The sequence below is a fragment of the Prinia subflava genome, assembly GCF_021018805.1.
Source record: "Prinia subflava isolate CZ2003 ecotype Zambia chromosome W unlocalized genomic scaffold, Cam_Psub_1.2 scaffold_39_NEW, whole genome shotgun sequence".
Lineage (NCBI taxonomy): Eukaryota > Metazoa > Chordata > Aves > Passeriformes > Cisticolidae > Prinia > Prinia subflava.
Genome location: NW_026960613.1, coordinates 614,186 through 637,386, shown reverse-complemented (window position 1 = coordinate 637,386; position 23,201 = coordinate 614,186). Strand labels below are relative to the sequence as shown.

The window sequence follows — 23,201 nt, the reverse complement described above, 5'->3', positions numbered from 1 at the left end:
AATGAAGTTACAGTCAGTTCATCACAGGTTGCTTCTGTCATTGCTGAGGCAGAGGAGTCCTTTACCTGCGCCAGCATGTGGTCCTGCCCATGGGAGACAATCTCCATAAACTTCTCCAGTGGTAGTCCTTTCCATGGGGTGCAGTTCTTCATTAACTGCTCCATCATAGGTCCCTTCCATGGGGTGCAGTCCTTTGGGAACAGGCTGCTCCAGCATGGGTCCCCCATAGGATCACAAGTTGTTGGGGGTTAGATTTGTTTTTTTTCACTTAGAGAATTTTTTTTCCCCATAAGTTTCCAAGAGGCCTTGATGACTACTTAGAACAAAAGGGAGTACTTGAGGGACATGGCAGCACAAGGCTACACCTATTGTTTTTGAGTCTCTGGGAGTGTCCCTCAGAGGGGAGAGATGATGAGCTTTGGGAAAGGCAAGAAGACAGAGCTGGGGGAGGGGAACTCACTCTTGCTTGCTCTCAGCCTGGAGGAGGACGGTCAAGCTGCCCCCCCATTGCAGGAAGAGTTTGCAGCCATCACTGCCTCTGTCTCGTCCTGCGAAATCTACCGTCATCTGCTCGTGTACCCAGGAATCCTGAGCTCGCTTTCTCCAGCCTCCCCCCCACCGCCGCTGCTTCTTCGGAGCTTTGAGGCTTTCCTGCTACTCTGTAGCCCTGCACTGCGCAGCCCTACTGGGACACCCCCTGCCATTCCAGCTACCAGCACAGAGCTCGTCATCTCATCCACCAGCCCGGGACTTTCCTCCCTTCCAGCTCAGCCTCTCGGAGTCCTGCAGGGGCACCGAGATCAAACTGCCGTGGGCGTTTTTGTGAAAGAAAGCCCTCAAGGTTCTTGGTTCTGTTTATTATTAATGCTGTAGTTGTTTGTTTGTTGTTTTGTCATATATACTAGTAAAGAACTGTTATTCCTATCCCTATCCCTCTGTCTGAAAGCTCCTTTAATTTTCTAAATTAGAATAATTTGGAGGGAGGGGATTCGAATTCTCCATCTCTAGGGAGGTCCTGCCCCCTTCCTAGCAGATATCTGTCTTTCAAACCAAGACACAAGTCCTACCAGGAAACCCCCTCCAGTGTCGGCTCCTCTCTCCAGGTCCCTGCCAGAACCCTGCTCCAGCACAGGTTTCCTACAGATTCACAGCCTTCTTTCAGGCATTTGCCTGTTTTGGCATGGGTCTCCTCCATGGGCTGCAGGTGGATCTCTGCACCCCCAGGATCCTCCATGGGCTGCAGGGGGACAGCTTGCTTCACCATGGTCTGTACTATGGGCTGCAGGGAAATCTCAGCTCCAGCACCTGGAGCACCTCCTGTCCCTCCTTCTGCACTGACCTGGGTGTCTGCAGAGTTGTTCGTCTCACACATTCTTACTCCTCCCTTCTCTTGCTGCAATTACATCTGCACAATAACTTTTTTTTTTCCTTCTTAAATATGTTATCAAAGAGGCATTACTACCATTTCTGATTGGCTCAGCCTTAGCCAGCAAAAAATCCATCCTGGAACAGGCTGGCATTGGCTCTGTCAGACATGAGGGAAGCTTCCAGCAGTTTCTCATGGAAGCCACCCCTGTAGTCCCCCCTGCTGCGATAACCAGGCCATGCAAACCCAATACATGAATTTATTTATTTGACATTACATGGAACTTTGATTTAGCAGAATGATACAGCAATTTACTTAAATCATTGGGCGAGTACAAGTTACATTTAGCAGAGGCTAGCAGTTGCAATGTACAGTTGTGACACGGCTGGTAGAACCCCAGCTAGCTCTGATTCCCGGCTGTGCTAAGGGCCATTCCCAAATCTGCCAGCAGATTCAGGTAACGCTGCAGAACAAGGCTGTTCTACAGCAAATAGGTGTTGTGGTGTCTAGACTTCAGAGAAAGGACTAGAGAAGACTCTTTCTTACGATTTCTCAGAGACCTTTATTCCCCAAGAGGGGGGGACAAAAAAGAGCAGGAGACAAAGCCTGCACCCACTTTTAAAACTGAGGGGTGGGGGGTGTGAAATAAGCAGGTGATTGGCCCCAGGACAGATGGACAGGGGTTTTTCCATAACATAGGGCAGGGGCAGGGGAAAGATGGACAGCTGACTGAAGCTTCTAGGGACAGGGCAGGGGTAGGAGAGGTAGACAAAGAGACAAAGGGGGAGGCATGCTTGGACAGCACCTGACCCATTGGGTGGGGACAAACAGGGAAGAACCATTGAGATACAGAACTCAAAACAGCTTAACAAAAACCCATCACCACACAATTGTATCAGAATACAAATGTGTTTGTCATTATTGGTCTCCATCACAATGCTGGGCATCCCTAGTTGATGGGAAGAAATATGTAGGTTGAAACCGACTCAAGCCTGTTGCTCTACTCAGTGTTCTGTCTTTTAGTTGTACAGTTTTTATACTGTATATGCTATACTTAGTGTTTATACTTGGTTTTGGCTCTATACTAAGTTTTTATGAGTTTGGCTGAGCCATGTATACACCCACCCATTCTGGCCTCACTAATGCAGGAATATATGTATTTGATGATATCAACTCAAGGGCAGATACACAGCCATTTTTAATCCCTTAACTGTTGTAGCCATTTATCTATAACAAAGACTCCCTTCAGTCTCCTTTGTGTTAAGTTCACCTTTTTGTAACAGTTGTCATCAGTAACTCCCAAATTCTTCACTTAGCTTCATGAGTACATAGTCCTTGCCTGTCTCCTCAGCCTTCTTCCATTGTAGAAACTCATTGATAAATCATATCATGATGAGTTTAAGCTTTTTTACTTGAAAAAGAGAACTTTTCTATAAGATAGCTTTTTGACATCGTGTATAAACACATTTCATTGTTCAGTAATTCCATCATTTATATTGTAGGTCATGCAGGAGTCTCTGCGAGCATGATGAAGAAAAGAACTTCCCACAAGTAAGTTCCTAATACTTCCTCAAATGTAGTTCTCAATACCTGGTAGTACCATTCCAGAAATGTATTTGTATTGTTCCAGTCACTTTGAAAAAAATGTGGAGCAGTATTCAAACAGTGTATGTGTGTAGAATCAGACTTTAATTCTTTTGGGAGGACAATGGGAAAGAATGCACCATTGGTACAGTTCTAAACATCATCCTGAATGTTATTCTGAGATAAATTATTCTGTTAATAAAGTTCTGTAACTTATAATTCAGAAACAAGAGGTTGCAAGCCAGAAATTGGGCATATGTACTCTAGGATTCATTACAGCTTTCGTTTTTGAAAAGGATTTTTTACCTTTAAAAAAAAATCAATGTACTGTAGTATGGCTACTATTTGTGTGAAGGTTACTTGCTTATCCTATACATTCATCACATTTATTATTCACTACTAGAATTTGAGATAGTACTTAGCTAAATGTTGCTATGAGTAAATGTGAGAAGATATAGGTAGTAGCTTAGACAAAATTTACCTTCATTTCTAACAGCTAGATGTTGTATCTGGCTGCATCTCTGGTGAGGGAACTCTAAATTAAGCTAGAAAAAGGTGAAATTTATTAAAATACTATTAGTTATATTTTGAGTATGAAGTCCTATAATGCTGATGTACAACAGGCATCAATCCAAAATTTGTCTGGCAGAAATATCTTCCATGTTTAACATTTGAATTAGTATTAACTATTTCCCAGACCCAACACCTGATGTAAAACTACTCTTAATTCCTTCCACCAACTCTTCACTATTCAGTCTTGTCTATCTCCTTACAAGGCAGAGATAAACATTTATTTGTCTAGAGACAGGTAGAGTTAAAATTTAATTTCTCTTGTTCTTTTTCAACCGCTCAGAGAAAGGAGTGTATGATGGGAAGACTATCAGAGGTGGGTTGCCTTTTGTACTTGAGGGTGGCTAGATTTGTCTTTACTGTTCTTTTGATATACACTTATTTAAATACCTAAATAGGTTGTATAATTTTTAGCATAGAGGCTTTTATGGGGCATATTAAGTCATGATCATAAGTCACATGATTTTGAAGTATTTAACTTAAGCGCTCAACTTAGTTTTATATTGATTTGGCCTAGTTTAATTGTTTAAGAATTGTTTGGCAAAGGTTTTATTTTGTACCAAACCAAGATGATTTTGTGTGCTGCTCAATGACTTCTCTGCAAATGACAGACACTAGTATAGTTGTTTTTTTGATACTTTTTGCCTTTATTTTTGAAATGAACAGTAAGTAGCACTGTAGACATGTTTATAGTAAACAAGTGAGCTATGAATCACTGTTTAAAAATGTATGCTGATACTACTATGAGCTGTTACAGCAGACCATGAATTAATAATGCATACTTTGTCATTGATTTAGTTATGATGAACTATACATTCCGCATTAAAAGAAAAAGAGGAACAAGTTACTGGCACTTGAAGGTCATAGGGTACATACTAAACTCAGTTCATAAGTTCATAGGGGAAGGAAGAGCTAACAGGATAGAACAAGACATAGTCCAGTAACTGAGGAAGGGATAAAATGAGCTATGTGGATTAGTCCTCTAAATTCTTCTTAACTTAAATATTAGTTAACCATCAACTTTTTTGGAAGGGGGTCTCATGGTCAGCTACAAAAGGGCAGTTCTTCTGAATGTTCTGTCAGTGTCAATGGGTAGTGATGATCTTTGTGAATAAAAAGTTGACTCTATTTATGTCAGATCAGTCAGTAGTCTCTTGGCTCTTATCCTTTCCACCCTTGGTGCATAAGGAAATAGTGCACAGTGTACATATAACATATTACTGGTTTCTCATAGTTGGCAGTTCAAGGACTTTGAGGTGGAGGTTCTATCTGCAACTTAACTATCACTGTACTTATCCCTTGTGAATTTCTGATCACAGTTTAAACTAGTTCATTGTGGTGGATTATATTTGACTATGAGCCAAACTCCCATCCACCTTCTTACTCCCTTTCCTCAGTGAGGAAGGGGGAGAAAATAGAATGAGAAAGTTCATGGGTCAAGATAAAGACAGGAAGATTGCTTACTGTTACTGATTGAATGGGAGCTTCAGACAAGCCCTGCCTTAGCATCAGATTTTTGGCAGCAGCCTAAATTTAGGTGGCCTGCAACTAAAATCACTTTGGCATGCAAGTTCTAAGAATGGCAGAACAGGTCTATTATAAAATGAGTTATTTATGGAATAAACAGGAGGTAGCAGACAAAAGGCCTTAAACAGAGTTACTTATTACACAGTATAAAGCAAAAAGAACTACTAGTAGATTACATAAAACAGTGCACAACATTAAGGTACCTATATTAAAGCTAGCAAAGAAATAGTATAGATTAGGAGTCAATGTAAATTACCACCGAAATGACAATAGTGTACACAGGTTCCCTTCCCTCAACTCCTGGGAGAATAACCACAAAGCAGGTGTCCCAACTTTGGGGAGAAAGCCCCATACATTTCCAAGGAATGTGCGGAAGATTTCTGCTTTGTGAAAATTTTGTGTAGCTTTTATAGTTTGTAAAGTGAAGTGTCTGTCAGTCAGAAATTCCAGCTTATCTTTCCACATCTCACTTCCACAGCAAGATGTTTATTGTCAGCTGAAATCCTTACTGCCATGGCACCAAAATAACTCACTACAAGACCAGCTGTCCTGATTGAGTTATTTCTCCAAAGCTCATATGAAGCTCATGTGAGGGGCAAGATGCCCTGAGTTATTTCACCAGCTAACAAGCAACAGATAAGGTCTTGTGGTGGGGGAGATGCCCTGCTACACTTACCAGGCACTATCACGGGCAAAACAGGCTTGACTTGTGGAAAATTAATTTATTGCAAATTTAAATAGATTCCGGTGGTAAGAAACAAGAAGACAAACATTAAAACAACACTTTTCTTTCCTCCTTTCCCATGTTTAAACTCATTCCTTCACTCCAGACTCACCACCACCCCCAGGGTGCAGGGGAAATGAGGGAGGGGAGTTTACAGTCCGTACGTAATGGTTGCTCTCTGCCACTCCTTTCCTCTTCTACTTAATTTCCTCCTGCTCTGGCATAGGTTCTCTACAGGTCACAGTTCCTGTCAGGAAAGTCTGCTTCAGCATGGTCTCTTCTAGGGGAGAAAGTCCTGTCAGTTAAACTCTGCTCTGGCATGGATTCTCTGTGGGTTCTCCATGGGCCTCAGTTGCTTCATTAAATACCTAACTGCCCCAGCATGGGTCCTTTTCTTCCCCTCCTTCTCTGCCTGTCCAGTAGTGGTTCTTTTGCTCTTTGCTAAATATGTTTTCACAAAGGCACCATAAACTTTGCTGATTGTCTCCACTTTAGCTGTCAGTGGGACCATTGCCTAACCAGCTAGAACCAGCTGTGTCTGGCACAGGGTAGCCTGACTTCTTCTTATAGAAGCTACTCCTGCAGGTGTTGTCATGTCTGCATGTGTATGTGTGTCCATTACCAAATCCTTGCCACGTATGCCCAGTACACCTGTAATCCTAAGAAAATTAATTTCACAACTGAATTATGGCTTTTGAAGGAGTACAGAAAGTACTTTACAGCTTCTGTCTCTAGTAATGTGCCTCACAGTCTGAATATTAAGGAAAAATAGTTTATAAAAATTCTCTGATCACATGATCCCCCTTTTGTGACAGTCTGTAATAGTATCAAAATTCTAATTCAGGCACTATTTTTAATAATTTTCTACATGGTTCCATGAAATATAGAAATTGTACTGACCATTGCTATTCTGCTTCATTTGTACTCTTTTCTAAATTTCTTTGAACTTTCCATGATCTGGTTCTGCTGATAAAACTTTTTCTTTTAACAAGACTGTACTTATCAGCTTAGTGTCTTCAAGATAAATACTTAGTCACTGAGATGAGCAGCTCTGGTGCCAGCACGATCCATAGCATAGGGAGGATTCCTGAACCTAGGAGAGCCAGAGCTGCCAGGAGCCCACACTTGTGCTACAGCTGCTGACAAGACCTGGGTGGGGCCAGGAGCAACGGTGGTCAGCCCTCCCACCTCCATATAAGAAGCTCCTAGGGAGTGCTGGTGATCCGGGCAAGCCAATGGGGCAGTTTGCAGGGAAGGGCATGCAAAAAAGATACTGTAGCTCTGCCAACACAACCAGGGAGCAATGTTATCCAGATGGCAGAAGGCTATGAACACTCTAAACTCTGCACCCACAGTGAATGGCACAGATTTCCAGACAGAGCTCTGGTGGGAAGACGCTGCTACCCAAGTGTTGTAGTTTAGATTTGGGGGGGTCCCCGGAGGGCCCCCCAGGCCCTATGGTCACTGGTATTTTCATGCAGACAGGCAAGGAGACTTCAGACGTCTGGTGAGGTGCTGATTAGATGAGGATTTATTTGGAGTCCGACCCCAGGAAGTCAGCATGGTTACTGAGGGAGAGGGGGGAAGGAGGGGGATAGAGGGAAGGAGAGAGGGAAGGGGAGAGTGGTAGAGCCTCCAGAGGCCCCCGGAGCAAGAGAGAGAGCTCCCTCCCTCTGCACCCTTAACAGGGAGATTCGAAGTGGGCGTGGATTGATTCTTGGGCCAATGGGATTACAGATACATGATACTGCAGGGGAGATTACAGACTTGGGATAAACTATACACTTTCCAGGGGTGAGACAGAGCATACCATTTAAATAAAATGCAATTCCACACCCAAGTATGGGGATGCAGGACATATCCTACTCTTATGCCAGTACTGGACAGCAGCAGTGAGCACAACTAGGGGAGGTGCACCCAGGTAGAGGAACTCCTCCACTTAGCGACAGAGCTCTAGGACCTGGTGAGTATGTTGTTAAGGAGTATCAGGGAGAGTGAAAGAAAGACTACTGGAATTGCCCCCTACCTTCCCTGGAGTAGGGCTGTCAGGCAGACAAGATATATGATATGGAAGATTCCTATCCTGTCTGCTTGGCAGAATTTGGTGACTTAAGCAATAGGGGACAATGGTGACAAGTTCCTGCTTGATGTAGCAGAAGTAAGGAGGGGAGTCAGCAGAACTGCCACCTTGGACTTGTGGAGGGCACAGTTCAGCCTGTTTAGGGGCCTGGTTGAAACAGTCCCTTGAGAGGCAGTCCTGAAGGGCAAAGGAGTCCAGGAAGACTGAACATTCTTCAAGAAGGAAATCTTAAAGGCTCAGGCCATCCCAGTGTGCTGAAAGATAAGCTGACAGGGAAGAAGACCAGCCTGGCTGAACAGAGAGCTTTGGCTGGAATTCAAGAAAAAAAGGAGAGTTTATGACCTTTGGAAGAAGGGGCAGTCAATTCAGGAGGACTACAAGGATGTTGAGAGGTTGTGCAGGGAGAAAATTAGAAGGACCAAAGCCCAACTAGAATTTAATCTGACTACTGCTGTAAAAGACAATAAAAACTGTTTCTATAAATACATTAGCAACAAAAGGAAGGCTAAGGAGAATCTCCATCCTTTATTGGAAATGGAGGGTAACATAATGACAAAAGATGAGGAAAAGGCCAAGGTACTGAATGTCTTCTTTGCCTCAGTCTTAATAGCAAAACCAGTTGTTTTCAGGGTACCCAGCCCACTGACCTGGAAGACAGGCAGGGAGCAGAATGAGGCCCCCATATCAATGGGGAAATGGTCATCAACCTGCTACACCTCTTAGACATGCACTAGTCTGTGGAGCAGGACAGGATCCATCCAAGGGTACTGAGGGAGCTGGTGAAAGTACTCATAAAGCCACTTTCAATCATTTCCCATCAGTCCCGTTTAACTGAGGAGGTCTCAGTTGACTGGAAGTTCACAAATGGAATGTCCATCTACAAGAAGAGCTGGAAGGAGGATCCAGGGAACTACAGAACTATGACCTGACCTTGATCCTTGGGACTGTTATGGAACAGATTATCTTGAGTGCCATCATGCAGCACATACAGGGTAACCAATTGATCACATCCAGTCAGCTTGGGTTTATGAAAGACAGGTTCTGTTTGACTGACCTTATCTCCTATGACAAGGCTACTCACTTAGTGGACAAGGGAAAGGCTGTGGATGTTGTCTACCTGAACTTCAGTAAAGCTTTTGACACTGTTTCCCACAGCATTCTCCTGGAGAAACTGGCTTCCTATGACTTAGACAGCTGTGCTCTTCACCGAGTGGAAAACCAGCTGAATGACCAGGCCCAAAGAGTAGTGGTGATTGGCATTAAATCCAGTTGGTGGTCAGTCACTAGTGGAGTTCCCTGATTGTTGCAACTATGAGGCTTAGTAGGCCTCTCTGGTGGTCAGTCGCCTAAAGGCAAAGAAATGCCTAGTCATGGTGACTAAGCTAAATAACCCTTTTTCTGTGCTCAGACCTTCTTTTATTTCCCTGTAAGACAATAGGTTACTTTCTACCCTGACTCATACTATTAGGCTACTTCTCAAAACCTCGGTACCCTATAAAAACCCTACTTTTTGCTCAGCTCAGTGGAAGAGCTGTCCTTGAAACCCTTCACGGAGAATGCTAATAAAAAATCATCTGTGAAACTTCATACAGCGCTTCTCCTCTCTCTCCCTGCATCTGCCAAGGCGCTTTGCAAGCTTATGAGCTGAAAATCACTGCAAAAGAGCTGATCACTGCTAAAAGCTGTATATCACTATAACTAAGCTTGCTAAGTGTTGCCTGTGCCTGGGAGCTTGCCGGAGTTGCTTGGGCAGGGGGTATGTAAGTGCACCCCCCATCCAGGAACAACCAAGACAGCCGAGACCGACTGAAGCTACCAGGAGAAAAACAAAACCTGATGCCTTTTCGCTGGTCCTAAAATCATGAGCCAGACATAGTTAGGTGATAAAAAGGGGTTACCTTTATAAGGATCCTTAGGCGCACAATTCTCCAGGTGGAAAATGCCGAAGATGCACATGTAGCATAATGTGTATACAATTTTTATATGTTTAGCAAATTACCATATATGACAAAAATCCCCAATCAGAGACAGAAGTGGTGAGGTAATTCTCCCCCGATTCAACCCTCTTTGAATTCCCCCTCTTTTAGATAGGTACTAAACTTTGTTTATGAAAATGTGTCTCAGAGAGCTAGTTTCAACCTTGGCTTCCCAGAGAATCTAACCTCGGACCTCCAGCTTGCAGCTGCTGGGAAATTTATTTTGTCTTTCTGTCTAATAGAGTAGGTAAAATGCTAGCTACAAATACTATGATAGGCTACAGAGCTACAAATATACATGTAAAGAATATAGAAAATATATAAAAGAAAAAAAGGCAAAAATCAATTTGGCATCATCCACAGGGCTCAGTATTGGGACTGGTCCTGTTTAATATCTTTATCAATGATCTGTATGAGGGGATCAAGTGTATGCTCACCAAATTTGTAGGTGTCACCAAGTTGGCTGAGAGTGTTGATCTGCTGTACAGTAGAAAGACTCTACAGTGGGATCTGGACAGATTAGATCAATGGGTCAAGGCCAATTGTTTGAGGTTCAACAAGGCCAAGTGTCGGGTCCTGCACTTAGGTCCTAATAAACTCCATGCAATGCTACAGGTTAGGGGAAGAGTGTCTGGAAAGCTGGCCAGCAGAAAAGGATGTGGGAGTGTTGGTTGACAGCTAGCTGAACATGACCCGGCAGTGTGTCAAGGTGGCCAAGAAGGCCAATGGCATCCTGGCTTATATCAGCAATAGTGTGGCCAACAGGACTAGGGAAGTGATTGTCCCCTTGTACTCTGCACTGGTGAGGCTGCACCTCGAGCACTGTGTTCAGTTTTGGGCATCTCACTACAAAAAAAAACATTGAAGTGTTGGAGTGTGTCCAGGGAAGGGCAAAAAAGCTGGGGAAGTGTCTAGAGCACAAGTCTTATGAGGAGCAGCTGAAGGAACTGGAGTTGTTTAGCCTGGAGAAAAGGAGACTCAGAGGGATCTTAGCTCTCTACAGCTACCTGAAAAGAGGTTGTAGTAACGTGGATGTTGGTCTTCTCTCCAAAATAACAAGCAATAGTTGAGCCAGGGGAGGTTTAAAATGGATCTTAAGAAAAATATCTTCAGTGAAAGGGTTTTCAAGCATTGGAACAGAATGCCCAGGGAAGTGTTGGAGTCAGCATCCTTGGAGGTATTGAAAAGATGTGTAGATGTGTTGTTTAGGGATGTGGTTTAGTGATAGACTTGGCAGTGTTAGGTTTGCAGGTGAACTCAGTGATCTTAAAGGTCTTTTCCAACCTAAATGATTCTATAATATCTTTGAAATAAGAGGATCTGAAACTTAGTGGAATTGAAGGGCTTTTTACAATGGTGCATAACTGAAGCATCAGGAATTGTTTTCGGGACTTGACTTTGCTTTTCCTGGCTCTGTGTGTTTTATGTATGTATGACGACTTAAATTTTGAATGTCTAGGGCTTTGAAATGTTATTCCAGTCTTTAGGAACAAAAATGTGAAATTTTAAGGATAATTCAAATAAAACAGAAGGGAAACATTTTAGATTTTCTCATTATACCATCTCAAAATTTACATGCTTATATGTTCCTGTGCTTATCACAGAAACAACATGCTATTGATATAAAAAGAGGTTTGAGAAAGTTGACTATTATCTCATATGGAAGTATACTGGTCACGGTTATTACACACCCAATTTTGGAAAGGGTAGTACAGAGTTCCCTGGAAACTACTGACCAGTCAGTCTTACCTCTATGCCTGGTAAGATCATGGAACATATCTCCCTGGAAGACATATTTAAACAAATGTAAAACAGGGAGATGATTACAGACAGCAAACATGGCTTCAGCAAGGGCAAGTCATGCCTGACTAATCTAGTGGCCTTCTATGATGGGGTGACTGCGTCAGTGGACATTGGAAGAGCAACTGATGTTAGCTATTGTGGACTTATTCTTGCCTTCAAATTGGAGAAACATGGTTTTGATAGATGGACTGTTAGATGGATAAGGAATTGGCTAATGGATGCATTCAAAGTCAACAGCTCAATGTCCAAGTAGATACCATTAATGAGTTGTGTCCCTTAAGGGTCTATACTGGGACCAGTAGTGTTCATTATGTTTATCAACAACATAGTGCTGTTGACACACCTGAGGGACAGGAGGCCATACAGAGGGACAGGGACCTAGACAGGCTCAAGAAGGGGGCTCATGAGAATCTCAAGAGGTTTAACATGACCAAGTACAAGGTGCTGCACCTGGGTCAGGGCAAACCCCAGTATCACTACAGGCTGGGGGATGAACAGATTGAGAGCAGCCCTGCAGAGAAGGACTTGGGAGTGCTGGTGGATGAGATGCTGGACATGAGCTAGCCACATCTGTCCTGGACTGCATCAAAAGAAGTATGGCCAGCAGGTCAAGGGAGGTGATTCTGCTCCTCTACTTGGCTCTTGTGAGACTCCATCTGCAGTGCTGCATCCAGCTCTGGGATCCCCAGCACAGGAAACATTGACCTGTTGGAGCAAGTCTAGACAAGGCCACAAAGAAGATTAGAGGGATGGAGCACCTCTTCTACGAGGAAAGGCTGAGAGAATTTGGATTATTCAGCCTGGAGAAGAGAAGGCTTTTGGGTAACCTAATTGAGGCCTTCCAGTACCTGAAGGGATCTTGCAGGTAAGATGGGACAAGACTATTTACAAGAGCATATAGTGACAGGACAAGGGGGAAGGGGTTAAATTGAGAGTAGGTTTAGATTAGATATTAGGAATAAATTCTTTACTGTGAGGGTGATGAGGAACTGGAACAGTTTGCCCAGAGAAGTTGTGGATACCCCATCCCTGGAGGTGTTCAAGGCCAGGTTGGATGAGGCTATGTACAACATGGTCTATTTGAAGGTGTTGCTGCCCATGGCAGGGGTTTGGAACTAGATGATCTTCAAGGTCCCCTTCCAACCCAAACAATTCTATGAATCTATGATAGACAGTGAGATTCAGTGCACCCACAACAAGTTTACAGATGATACCAAGCTGAGCAGAACATTTGATTCACTTGTGGGAAGGGATGCCATCCAGAGGGACCTTGAAAGGCTCAGTCCATGTGAGCCTCATAAAGTTCAACAAGGCCAAGTACAAGGTCCTGCACCTGGATCAGGGCAATCCCCAGTATCAATACAAACTGGGACATGAATGGATTGAGAGCAGCCCTACAGAGAAGGACTTGGGGGTACTGGTGGATGAAAAATTAAATATGAGCTGGCAATGTGTGCTTGCAGCACAGAAAGCAAATTGTATCCTGGGCTGAATCAAAGAAGTGTGGCCAGCAGGTCAGGAGAGGTGATTCTGCCCCTCTGCTCTAATGAGACCCCACCTGGAGTACTGCATCCAGCTCTGAGGTCCCCAGTACAAGAAAGATATGGATCTGTTGGAGTGGGTCCAGAGGAGGGCCATGAAAATGAAATCAGAGGACTGGAACACCTCTCCTTTGATGACAGGCTGAGAGAGTTGGAGTTGTTCAGCCTGGAGAAGGGTCTGGGGAGACCTTATTGCTGGTTTTTAATATATAAAAGGGGTTTATATCAAAAGACAGAGACTTTTTACCAGGGTCTGTATTGACAGGACTAGGGCAAGGGTTTTAAACTGAAAGAGGGTAGGTTTAGATTTGACATAAGGAAGAAATTTCCTATAATGAGGGTTGTGAGGCACTGGAACAGCTTGCCCAGAGAAGCTGTAGATTCCCCATCATTGAAAAGTATTCATGGTCAGTTTGGGTGGGACTTTGAGCAACCTGATGTCCATAGCAAGGGGTAGAAGAATTGGATCTAAATGATCTTTAAAGACTGATCATTCAATGATTCTGTTGTTTGTAGTCAGTTAGAAATCTGTTTTCTTTCTAATGTTCAGTAGCAAGCAAAAATAGTTATTTGGCAATTTATTTGTTTGAAAATCATATTTCCTGCTATAACAAATAGCAATACAAATGACAATGAGTGGCTGTCCAGTAGTACCAGCCTTCAAACAAACGAAAACTTGAATTGCAAGTATACCTAGCTGCTTCTTGATTTGTAATTGCATTTATGATGCTTTTTGCTCTCTCCAAGGTGTTTTAAAAGGTAGTGACAAAATTGAACTGTACTGTGTAGCTTTTTTTTGGTCATATTTTTTTAAGTGACTCAAGCTTTTCACTTAATTGTGCAAATTTAAATGTTATGATTTATAAGCAGAAAGTGAAATTAACTGTGTGGTTAAACATGAACAGTATTATTTTATTGTTTTCAACTTTAACTTTTTAGCTTCAGTAGCAGTTGATTTTATTTTGTGAGGATGCCTTAAAATGGAATTGCGATTTATTAAAATTAAATAGGTTAATTTCATGCAAAATAAAGTAATTTTCATTGTGCCCAAGAACCAGATCTCTCATCTCATTTATTCAAAATAAAAATTTTCAGAGACTATTATATTTTTTTTAAGTAAGACTTGAGCAAGAATGAGTATTTGAACACATGTTCAAGTTTCTGTGGAAAATTAGAACCAACTCCGCAGAGATGTTCCTCTTAACCAGAAGAGATTAACATTTCTATAATACTACTAACTTTGACAAGATAAATTGTGAATGCAGACTGACCTCCTTAATCAGGTTAAATCATCACAGAAGTTAAATTTGACAAAAGATACTGTGGAACTCTGTAAAGACTTTCATGGAGAATGAAAGTCTTGAGGTGGGACAAGCTGTTGAAGGAACTATACAGCTTGTTTTTAATAGAGTTAGGATTACATCTTCAGCATTAGTAGTTTTATATACTGTTTTTATTGGTTTTTAAGACTCATGATGAGATTTCATTGGTAAGATTGCTATTTGTGTCTTTTGGACTGTATCATACATGGGCTGGTCTTTGAGCTTTTATTGTTCGTAGAGACATTTTTCTTTGGTCACTGTCACTAATCTAAAGATGGATGTTGTTTAATGGAAGTGATTTTTCTTTTTTTAGATGTTGCTTTTAAGCATGCTTCTAATGTGTATATTGCCATTTAAATGAAGAGTGCTATAACTGGTGATTAATCCAAAAATTTATTTTGGAATTACCTAACATTCATGGAAATTTTAATCAGGCAACCCACTAAGTATCACTCTAGGAATTAATATGCATATTGTAACATCCTAAAATAAAGATGATAATATACATTTATCACCAATGTAATGTTGTAATGTTCATGTTTCTTCATATGTTGTATTCACAAATGTCAAGTTACTATTTGGGATTATTTAACTCAATAAAACTTGTGTAACACTGTTTTAGTGGGTTGAACCTGTCAAATAGCTTACATGAGTGTTTATCAGAGCAACTACCATTCACCAGAAGGAATCTTCCCATGCAGGTTAGATTACAAAAATGAGGAAGGGTAAAAAGTATATTTAATCTATTATCTGTTTTAAAGAATATCACTTCTCTTGCTGTGAACTTTGCATATAATTTTTCCTGTGTTATACTAAAAAGGAATGTTAGAAAAATGTTGTTGCTACCATGTACCTTTAAAAACACTTGAAGTCAAAGATACCTCTAAGTGCAGAGGGAAGTGAAATTTCCTTCAGGTGACAAGACAAGTTAGAGAAAACAAATGTTCTGAAGAATTTTAATCAACCACCACTAATGTTTCTACTGAATTCTTCCTACTGGGGTGAGAGAATTATGTTTACCATTCTGCAGAGAGCAACAATGTAGCAAAAGTATATACTATTAAGTGACATTGCTCTTTCAGAGCTGATTTAGGGCTTTAACAAGCAAGTTTTACTTTTGATGTTCTGTGTAGCAATGTCTAAAATAGTTCTTTTGGTTTAAGCAAACTAGTTTTAGAAACTACTATTATGAAAGCAACCCTATACAAAATATTGAAAGTGTTCCACTACTCATCAGTGTGGGTTTTTTTATTTTTCCATGGCAATGTAGTATCCTTTATACCCTAATTTGAATAAGGTGCACTAAGTTGTATAAATTAATGTATCTTATATAAATATATAATAATAATATATTGCCTTCTTAAAGCATGCATCTCTGGTCCAGAGTAGAATTTTGAGTATGTACTTGTTTAATGTTATGTTTGTATCTGTGTACAGAAAGCATAGAAACAATGTTGGACCAAGCAAACCTATTTCTCAGCCACGAAGAAACATTGTAGGCTGCAGAATACAGCATGGCTGGAGAGAAGGGAGTGGACCTGTAACACAATGGAAGGGCACAGTTCTTGATCAAGTTCCTGTGAATCCCTCCCTCTATCTTATAAAGTATGATGGATTTGATTGTGTGTATGGACTAGAACTGCACAAAGACGAAAGAGTTTCAGCACTTGAAGTCCTTCCAGACAGAGTTGGTAAGAGGTTTTTTCCTATATGTGCATATGTTGTCAGAACATTTAAATTTTATTAAATTACTTTTCAGTACATGGCAGATAATCTAAATGTTCTGTTCAATTTTTTTTTTTTTAGTTCACAAAGTTTTGATGACAGCAGAGAGATTAGTGCTGTCTTTTGTCTTTAAATGGTATGCAGAAAATTCTGTGGGTTTTCTTTTTGAGAGTCTTATCCCTAACAAGCTTATGTACATGTAGCGTTGATATTTCTATTAAAATTTAAACTCTGAGCCAGCTGAGAAATGTCCTGGCTATGCTGTCTTGCGTGTGTTTGACATTAATTATGTGTTTGGTTGGGGGTTTCTTCTCATGTGCTTTCACTAGGTATTAATACAAGCAGAGGGGAAAAAAAGCATTTTTAAGTGAAATAACTTAGTAACTAGTAACAAGGCTTTATTGTTTTTTATAATTAGCACAGAATTCTTTAACTGTAGGTGTTTCCAAACTGTAAAGTTCAAAGTTTGACCTAATAATGTTTGGGGTTTTTTTTTCTGAATGGAATCAATTCTTGGGTTTCCTGACTGCAAAGAAATCATTAGAAGTCTCTGCAATGGGGTTAGGAGGAACCAAACCTAACACCTTCATTAATAACTTCATACAGCTGCTCTGTGATTTAGCCCCTCTTCCTCCCCTCCTCCCCCCTTCAGTATAAATATTTAAAATACAGATGCTATTCCTTACTGTGGCTTATATTGGTCTCCCTTTACCTTGCATTATGATAGTTTGATTGGGGGGGGATACAATGATGGAAAATGTCAATAAAGAGTGTTAATATGTTAAAATAATTCTTCAAGTTCTGCTGTTCTTTGGTCTTCAACTCTCTGAAATGGGCATTATTTGTTTTTTTTATGTGATTTGACTAACTTTCACATTAATTTATTCATGAATCTGGATAAAGATTATTTTTTGTAAAGATTTATTTCTGTACTTTTTGAATGGATATACTTATGAACTGCTACCATTTCAGCTTCATCTCGAATTAGTGATGCCCACCTGGCAGACACAATGATTGGCAAAGCTGTGGAACATATGTTTGAGACAGAGGATGGCTCAAAAGATGAATGGAGGGGGATGGTCTTGGCTCGAGCTCCTATTATGAACACATGGTTTTATATTACCTACGAGAAAGATCCTGTGTTATATATGTACCAACTCTTAGATGACTATAAAGAAGGTGACCTTCGCATTATGCCCGATTCCAGTAAGTAGACTGGTTGCATTTTTCTTCTGAAAAGTTGCATCTCTGTAGTATTTTACAGCTAATGGGTTATGTATGGAAAAGAGAGTTGACAAACACGTATTTTTTTAAATATCAAAACTAGCAAAGGTTACAGCACAACTGAAAAAACATCTGTATTAAACAATTTCTGAAATATTTTCCTTGAGTCAGTGGTGAAATATGCAATAAATACTGGAAAATCCTTTTCCATTATAATTCCTAATTCTGATAAAAATATACATACTATTATGAAGAGATAGCACTTAGATTTTTTTCACACAGACAAACTAGAATCATTCCATTGTTATTTTCTTACAGAAGTGTCAGAAATCAAGGATTTGTATTTTTGAAGCAGTTATAAAAATAATGTTTTGGGGCTAACTAAAATAGGTTAATTTAGTTTGGGTAAGAATCATCAGTTTGGAAAGCTTTTGAATAGTTTCTTGGAGGAAAGAAGCACTAATCTTTTGAAAACTCATTTTCTCTCACATGTTTAAACATATAAACAGGAAAAAATTCAGTAGGTTAGGAGGAATATTTTTTCTTCCTTTTTTAAAGTGAAAGTTATTGACTTTTTCCCTATAAATATGTTTTGCAGAATCAATGTTGTTCAAGGGATTTTAGCTAATATTAAAAAAAAAAAAAAAGTTTGTTGATAATACCGTACTCTCAGTTCTGTCTTGTGCCTCAGAAGTGCTTCTCTGACAGAGGCAATTTTGGCTTTAAAGTAAGTCATTAGATAGCCAAACAGTAATTATGCAATGCACTACATAAATATTATTTTAAATTAATTCATTGAGTTTCTGAGACTGTCTGCCTTCAGATCTAGCACTGTCTGAGTAAACAAGTGTCACTTATTTGCATAACCTCTGTAGTAATCCTATGGTTTTAGATTTTTTCCAGCCTAACAAAAAGCAACTTATCTGTGGCCTGAGAGAGGAACACAAATGTTAATGGAAAAAATGACTTTCATCGTAAAAAAAAAAAGCAAGCTCTTTCAGAGTTGGCAACCCAAAATACCTTGCAATTACTTTTTAAATTCTGCTTTGCTTTCTTCTTTCTTAGAAAAATAAGTTAAAATACTCATGCTTTTCATATTTAAGAATTAAGTTTTAATGTGTTCTTTTTTCCTATCTACTGTGAGTCCCTTCCAGCTCAGGATATTCTATGATTGTGTGATTCCTTACCTCTGTTTCTAAGACACTTCAAACTATGAGGTACCTTCCCTGAATTTGGGTCCTTTACAGACAATGTGAATTGTGTCTATAAGGATACTTCTGGGTAGATTTTGCTAGAAAAGCAAATAATAAGATTAAACTTCTCAACAGTATCCATTCTAGTATAAAACTGAAAGCTCCTATTTACAGCATTATTGATTAAGGAGGTTACACTTAGCTTGGAAGATGTGGTTTTGTTGCAATGACATCTGCTTTGACATTTTGGATAGTGAGTTCTAGTACACCTGCCTTTCTGTTTAATATACTCAGTGTCTTGTTCTGCTGGGGGCTCAAATTCAATTATCTACAAACATTTTTTGTAATTGGTATGTAAACCTTCATGTCAAAAGATTTACTTTTCTAACCAATTGAAGTGCTAATTTTAATTCATAAAAGTGAAGACAGTATTACTTAAAAAATAAAATCTGTGACTACTCTAGAAGCATGGCAATAGGTGCTTGTCTAAACAACTTGTTTTAGACATACTTTGCATTTTGAACTTGTGACTGTTTCTTAACTTATAAAGAAGTCTGCAGTTTTGTATATTGGAAAAAATCCATTAATGTCTACCAAAGTACATTGTATTTTCATATTACAGATGATTCACCTCCTGCAGAACGAGAACCAGGTGAAGTTGTAGACAGCCTGGTAGGCAAACAAGTGGAATATGCCAAAGAAGATGGCTCAAAACGGACTGGCATGGTCATTCATCAAGTTGAAGCCAAACCATCTGTCTATTTCATCAAGTTTGATGATGATTTCCATATTTATGTCTATGATTTGGTGAAGACATCATAGACATTATCATAAAGTTCTGCCAAATTTGTGGAACTATTAAATGTAAAACTTGTAGACACAGACTTGACTGTTTTTCAGTTGAATGAAATCTTAGATGTCCCTGCGAACCCACAATCTCTGCCAGCAACTGTTTTGTTCTGAATAATACAAATTTATGTGAACGTGACACATCTTGTGTAAGAGAGCTCCTTTTCTTGAAGGAAACCAATCTATTTGGGTGGTACGGAGTTAAAAAGCAAAGAACAGTTGCAAATTCAAGCTGTGTGAAGTCAATCTAGTATTGTAATCTAGATTTTTTCTTAGATTAACTTTCTCTTCAACCTTGCATCACCTGTTCAACTGCCACATGCAAGTGTAGTTTGCTATTTTCCTTATGCCTTATTTTGCAAGATTAAATTTAATTTCTTGGCTACTGGCAGTCCTTGTTTTCTGGGTTGGGACAGAGGTGATTTTTCTGAAAGGTTTAAACAGTTTGTGCAGCAGTAAGGAGTGTCTAACCCAAGTAACATCAATTTACTGTGTTTCTACTCTCTTTCAAATTAAGTTTTTTAAGAACTTGCAGTACATGGAAATATTTGTGTGTTTTTACTAGTCACAGGGCAGTAGGATATTGTGTTTGACTTATGCACCTTTCAGCGAAAAGGCTTTAAACTATAAAAATATATTTAATCTGTATATCCAGTTAATTAGAAAATGAAAGTTAAGGGCCTGTGTTTACAAGTTGTAGGAACCAGTAAAATACACACAACAAAGCTGCCTTTAATCCTAAATGTTGTGCTGTTTTGTTATACACATTTCATAGCAGAATACAAGTGCTTGGTGCCACAAGTTTAACAGTATATAATGCTACTTAAGCAGACTTTGGACTACACATTGGCAATCAGTCGTCTCTCATGTAATATCAGAACCTAGCAACCTGGATGTTTGTGTGGACTTAGAAACCTAGTATTAGTTAATCTTTTACACAGTAAATACAAGTTTATGGGAGATGAGGTCCTTTTACACTGAGGACCTCCTTTAGAGAAGAAGCATTTGTTGCCCTCTCCTCAGTCTGCTGTATTCCTTTGCTTTGTTTTGTGTTGGAGTTTGCTATTATTTTTAACCATTTTGGTTCAAGAAGGCATCATTTCAATGTATTCTATTTTTGGCTTTTCCACGTATGGAGTGTCCCAACAAATCTACAGTTTAAACCTGTTGTTGCCTTTTGTGGTGTACCTGCTTTGAGGTATGCCATTAACATGAATTTCATTCTATGAACACTAGTTTTGCATGCCAGTGGTGTAATATCTAATGGGAGCTATAGGCTGTCTCATTGGTTCAGTCATCTGCATTAGATTGTGGATGTAAATAGCAGCCCGCAACAGCAGAATCCTTTCACAGTTTTAATCTTGCAAGATAGTTGTAAATCAAGGTTAGGGTATTTGGGTTTTTTTAAGAATAGCAACTTTTAAAAGCATCATAATTGTAATGAGGATCAGCACAGCAACAAAATTTTCATGTTGAAGCAGAGCTCTACAAGCTTCAAACCACTGCTTCACAGAAATACAGTATGTGAAGAATGTGAATACAGTCAAGGCTATTGATGGAAAGAAGGAATACATAGATATCCAACCTTATGATGTTAGTGGAAGGATGCAGGAGAGATACTGCTAATCAGAGATCAGGGATCTGACCTCTGTTGTGGATATTCTTAATATCAAAGACTCAGTGGCTTAAGTCCTTTTCTGTCTTTTTTTTTTTTTTTTTTTTTTTTTTTTGCTTAATTTCATGCTTTAGCCTTAAGGCTTGTGCCTCATGCTGTTAAATGGTAATACTGTATAAATATGGTATCAATTCTTTGTCCCTTGCTACTATATTGCATTATGTTCTGTATTTCATCATGGGCAACCAAAGGCAGGCTATTGTCTTTCAGTTCACAACTTCTCAATCCAGTCTTTAAGCACCAAGTATCTGAGTCAGTAAATTTTCATTGTGTTTTGAACAAAATGAGCAGATTTGCAACACAGTGCTTTCATCCTGCAGATCTGTTATGTGCTTTCTATTGACTCTTAAGAGTCCTGCATGTAAATCTCAAAGCTGAGCCTGGCTCCATGAGCCCAAGTTGATATTTGTGGCACAAGAATAAGTGTATTGATTACACACAAAATACACTAATAACTTAGTACAATGAATTTTGGGCTTTACATCTAAGGATGTAACAACAAGGTTTGTTTTGAAATATTTGAGGTTTAGCTCTACTGGAACATTTTTAACATTTGGCTTGCATTTGTGGGGTTTTATGTAAGCCACTCCAATACACCACATATTTTGCTAATTAGAATATAATCTATACAGTATATACTGTCAAATTTTATGGTTGTTTTTAGATGTCCCCATTGTCTGTTGCATGGGTTTTTCCTTTTCATCTTTTTTTTCTTAAGGTTTGTGTGGAGGGGTGTTTTTAGTTTTGTGGTTGGTTTTTTTAATTGCTTAAACCACCTTTTTGAGACTTGAGACTTATTCCACTCCCTGCCATCTGTTTTGGACTTATTTTAGGCTCATGTTTCAGATCTGCATGCAGTGCTTGCGTTACCCTAGTAACTACATGTTGGTCCCTTGTTCTAGGGGTTCAACATTAATTTCCAAATTTGTCATAGGTCTTGTGATGACACAAGCCATTGATCTTTGTATAAAAGTTATTGGCCTCTCATTTACCTGCTGTAGTATTGTTGCATATTGTGTGTGCATGATGTCGAGCTGCCATGGAAAACTTTTTAAAAGGAAAAAAGTCCACCTTAAATGCAGATCATCCTTTTTTGCATGCTTAGAAGGTTAGAACATTCAATGTAACAAACGGAAGTTGCATGTTATAATGTTTAGGTTTGGGATTTGTTCTGCTTTTATTTTGTGTTCAGTTTTTGTGAATTTCCTTATTGTGCTGTTTGAATGGTTGTTAATAGGATTAAATGCACTGGTCAGGCAAACATAGTTCAAACGAAAGGTAATTTTCCAGTTGTATGTGTCATACAGCATTTGAAGGGACCATGTATTCTGTTCAAGAATAAATAAAATCATAATTGATAAGTAAAACAATGAATTTTTTTTTCTTTTGAATGACAAACCCTAAACTAAGTGGGACTACATAAAGACTGAAATACTTTGGGGAAAATCCTATTTATTACAATAGGTATGCATCTTCTTTAAATTAATTCTTTAAAATGGAGGATTCATCTTCAAATAGAATAAATTACAGTTGCTTAATGGAAAAAATAATTATGGTAAAAAACAGTTTCTGGTTCCTTGAAAATGTTGTGTATTTTGTATTTTATATCATTAGTGCAATTTGGATGGTTCTTGGTATGTGTATAGTTCAAAGGTCTTCGTGTTCACATTTTAAAATTAGGTAGTGACTTCATCTTTAGAGCTTGATTTCATTTTTTTATTTTCTTTGCATTTAGAAGTATGAACACTTTAAATCTGTTACTTAATTCTGTAAGTAATTTTTATAATTATGATGTAACTCTATCCTTAAAACATTTAAAATAAATCCTTTATGTGCAACTCATGACTAAATTTTATTCTCATGAGCAAAATGTAGTGATGTGACTTCAGACTGCAAAGAAGCAGTTTCTTCTGTATTTTAATTTTTAAAGGCTTATTATTTTAAAGTTGGGCCACGTGTGCTGGTATAATACTTTCCCCTATGTAATGTTTGCTTGTGAAGTCAATTTTTTTCCCATGTAAGTATGAATGCCAGTAAGATGG

At 39.3% G+C, this 23,201-nt stretch overlaps 1 protein-coding gene across 8 annotated transcripts in view; it reads left to right on the top strand.

The window, feature by feature from the left end:
- Nucleotides 1-23,001, top strand: part of LOC134565193 (spindlin-Z-like) — a 134,517-nt gene extending 111,516 nt beyond the window's left edge. For all 8 annotated transcript variants that reach the window (XM_063424675.1, XM_063424671.1, XM_063424672.1 and 5 more), the window contains 4 exons: nucleotides 2,869-2,917; nucleotides 15,931-16,184; nucleotides 17,191-17,424; nucleotides 19,258-23,001. In XM_063424675.1, the coding sequence (XP_063280745.1) occupies nucleotides 2,869-2,917; nucleotides 15,931-16,184; nucleotides 17,191-17,424; nucleotides 19,258-19,457 (737 nt within the window). In that variant the 3' untranslated portion in view covers nucleotides 19,458-23,001. The remainder of the gene's footprint in view (nucleotides 1-2,868; nucleotides 2,918-15,930; nucleotides 16,185-17,190; nucleotides 17,425-19,257) is intronic.
- The last annotated feature ends 200 nt before the right edge of the window (nucleotides 23,002-23,201 follow it).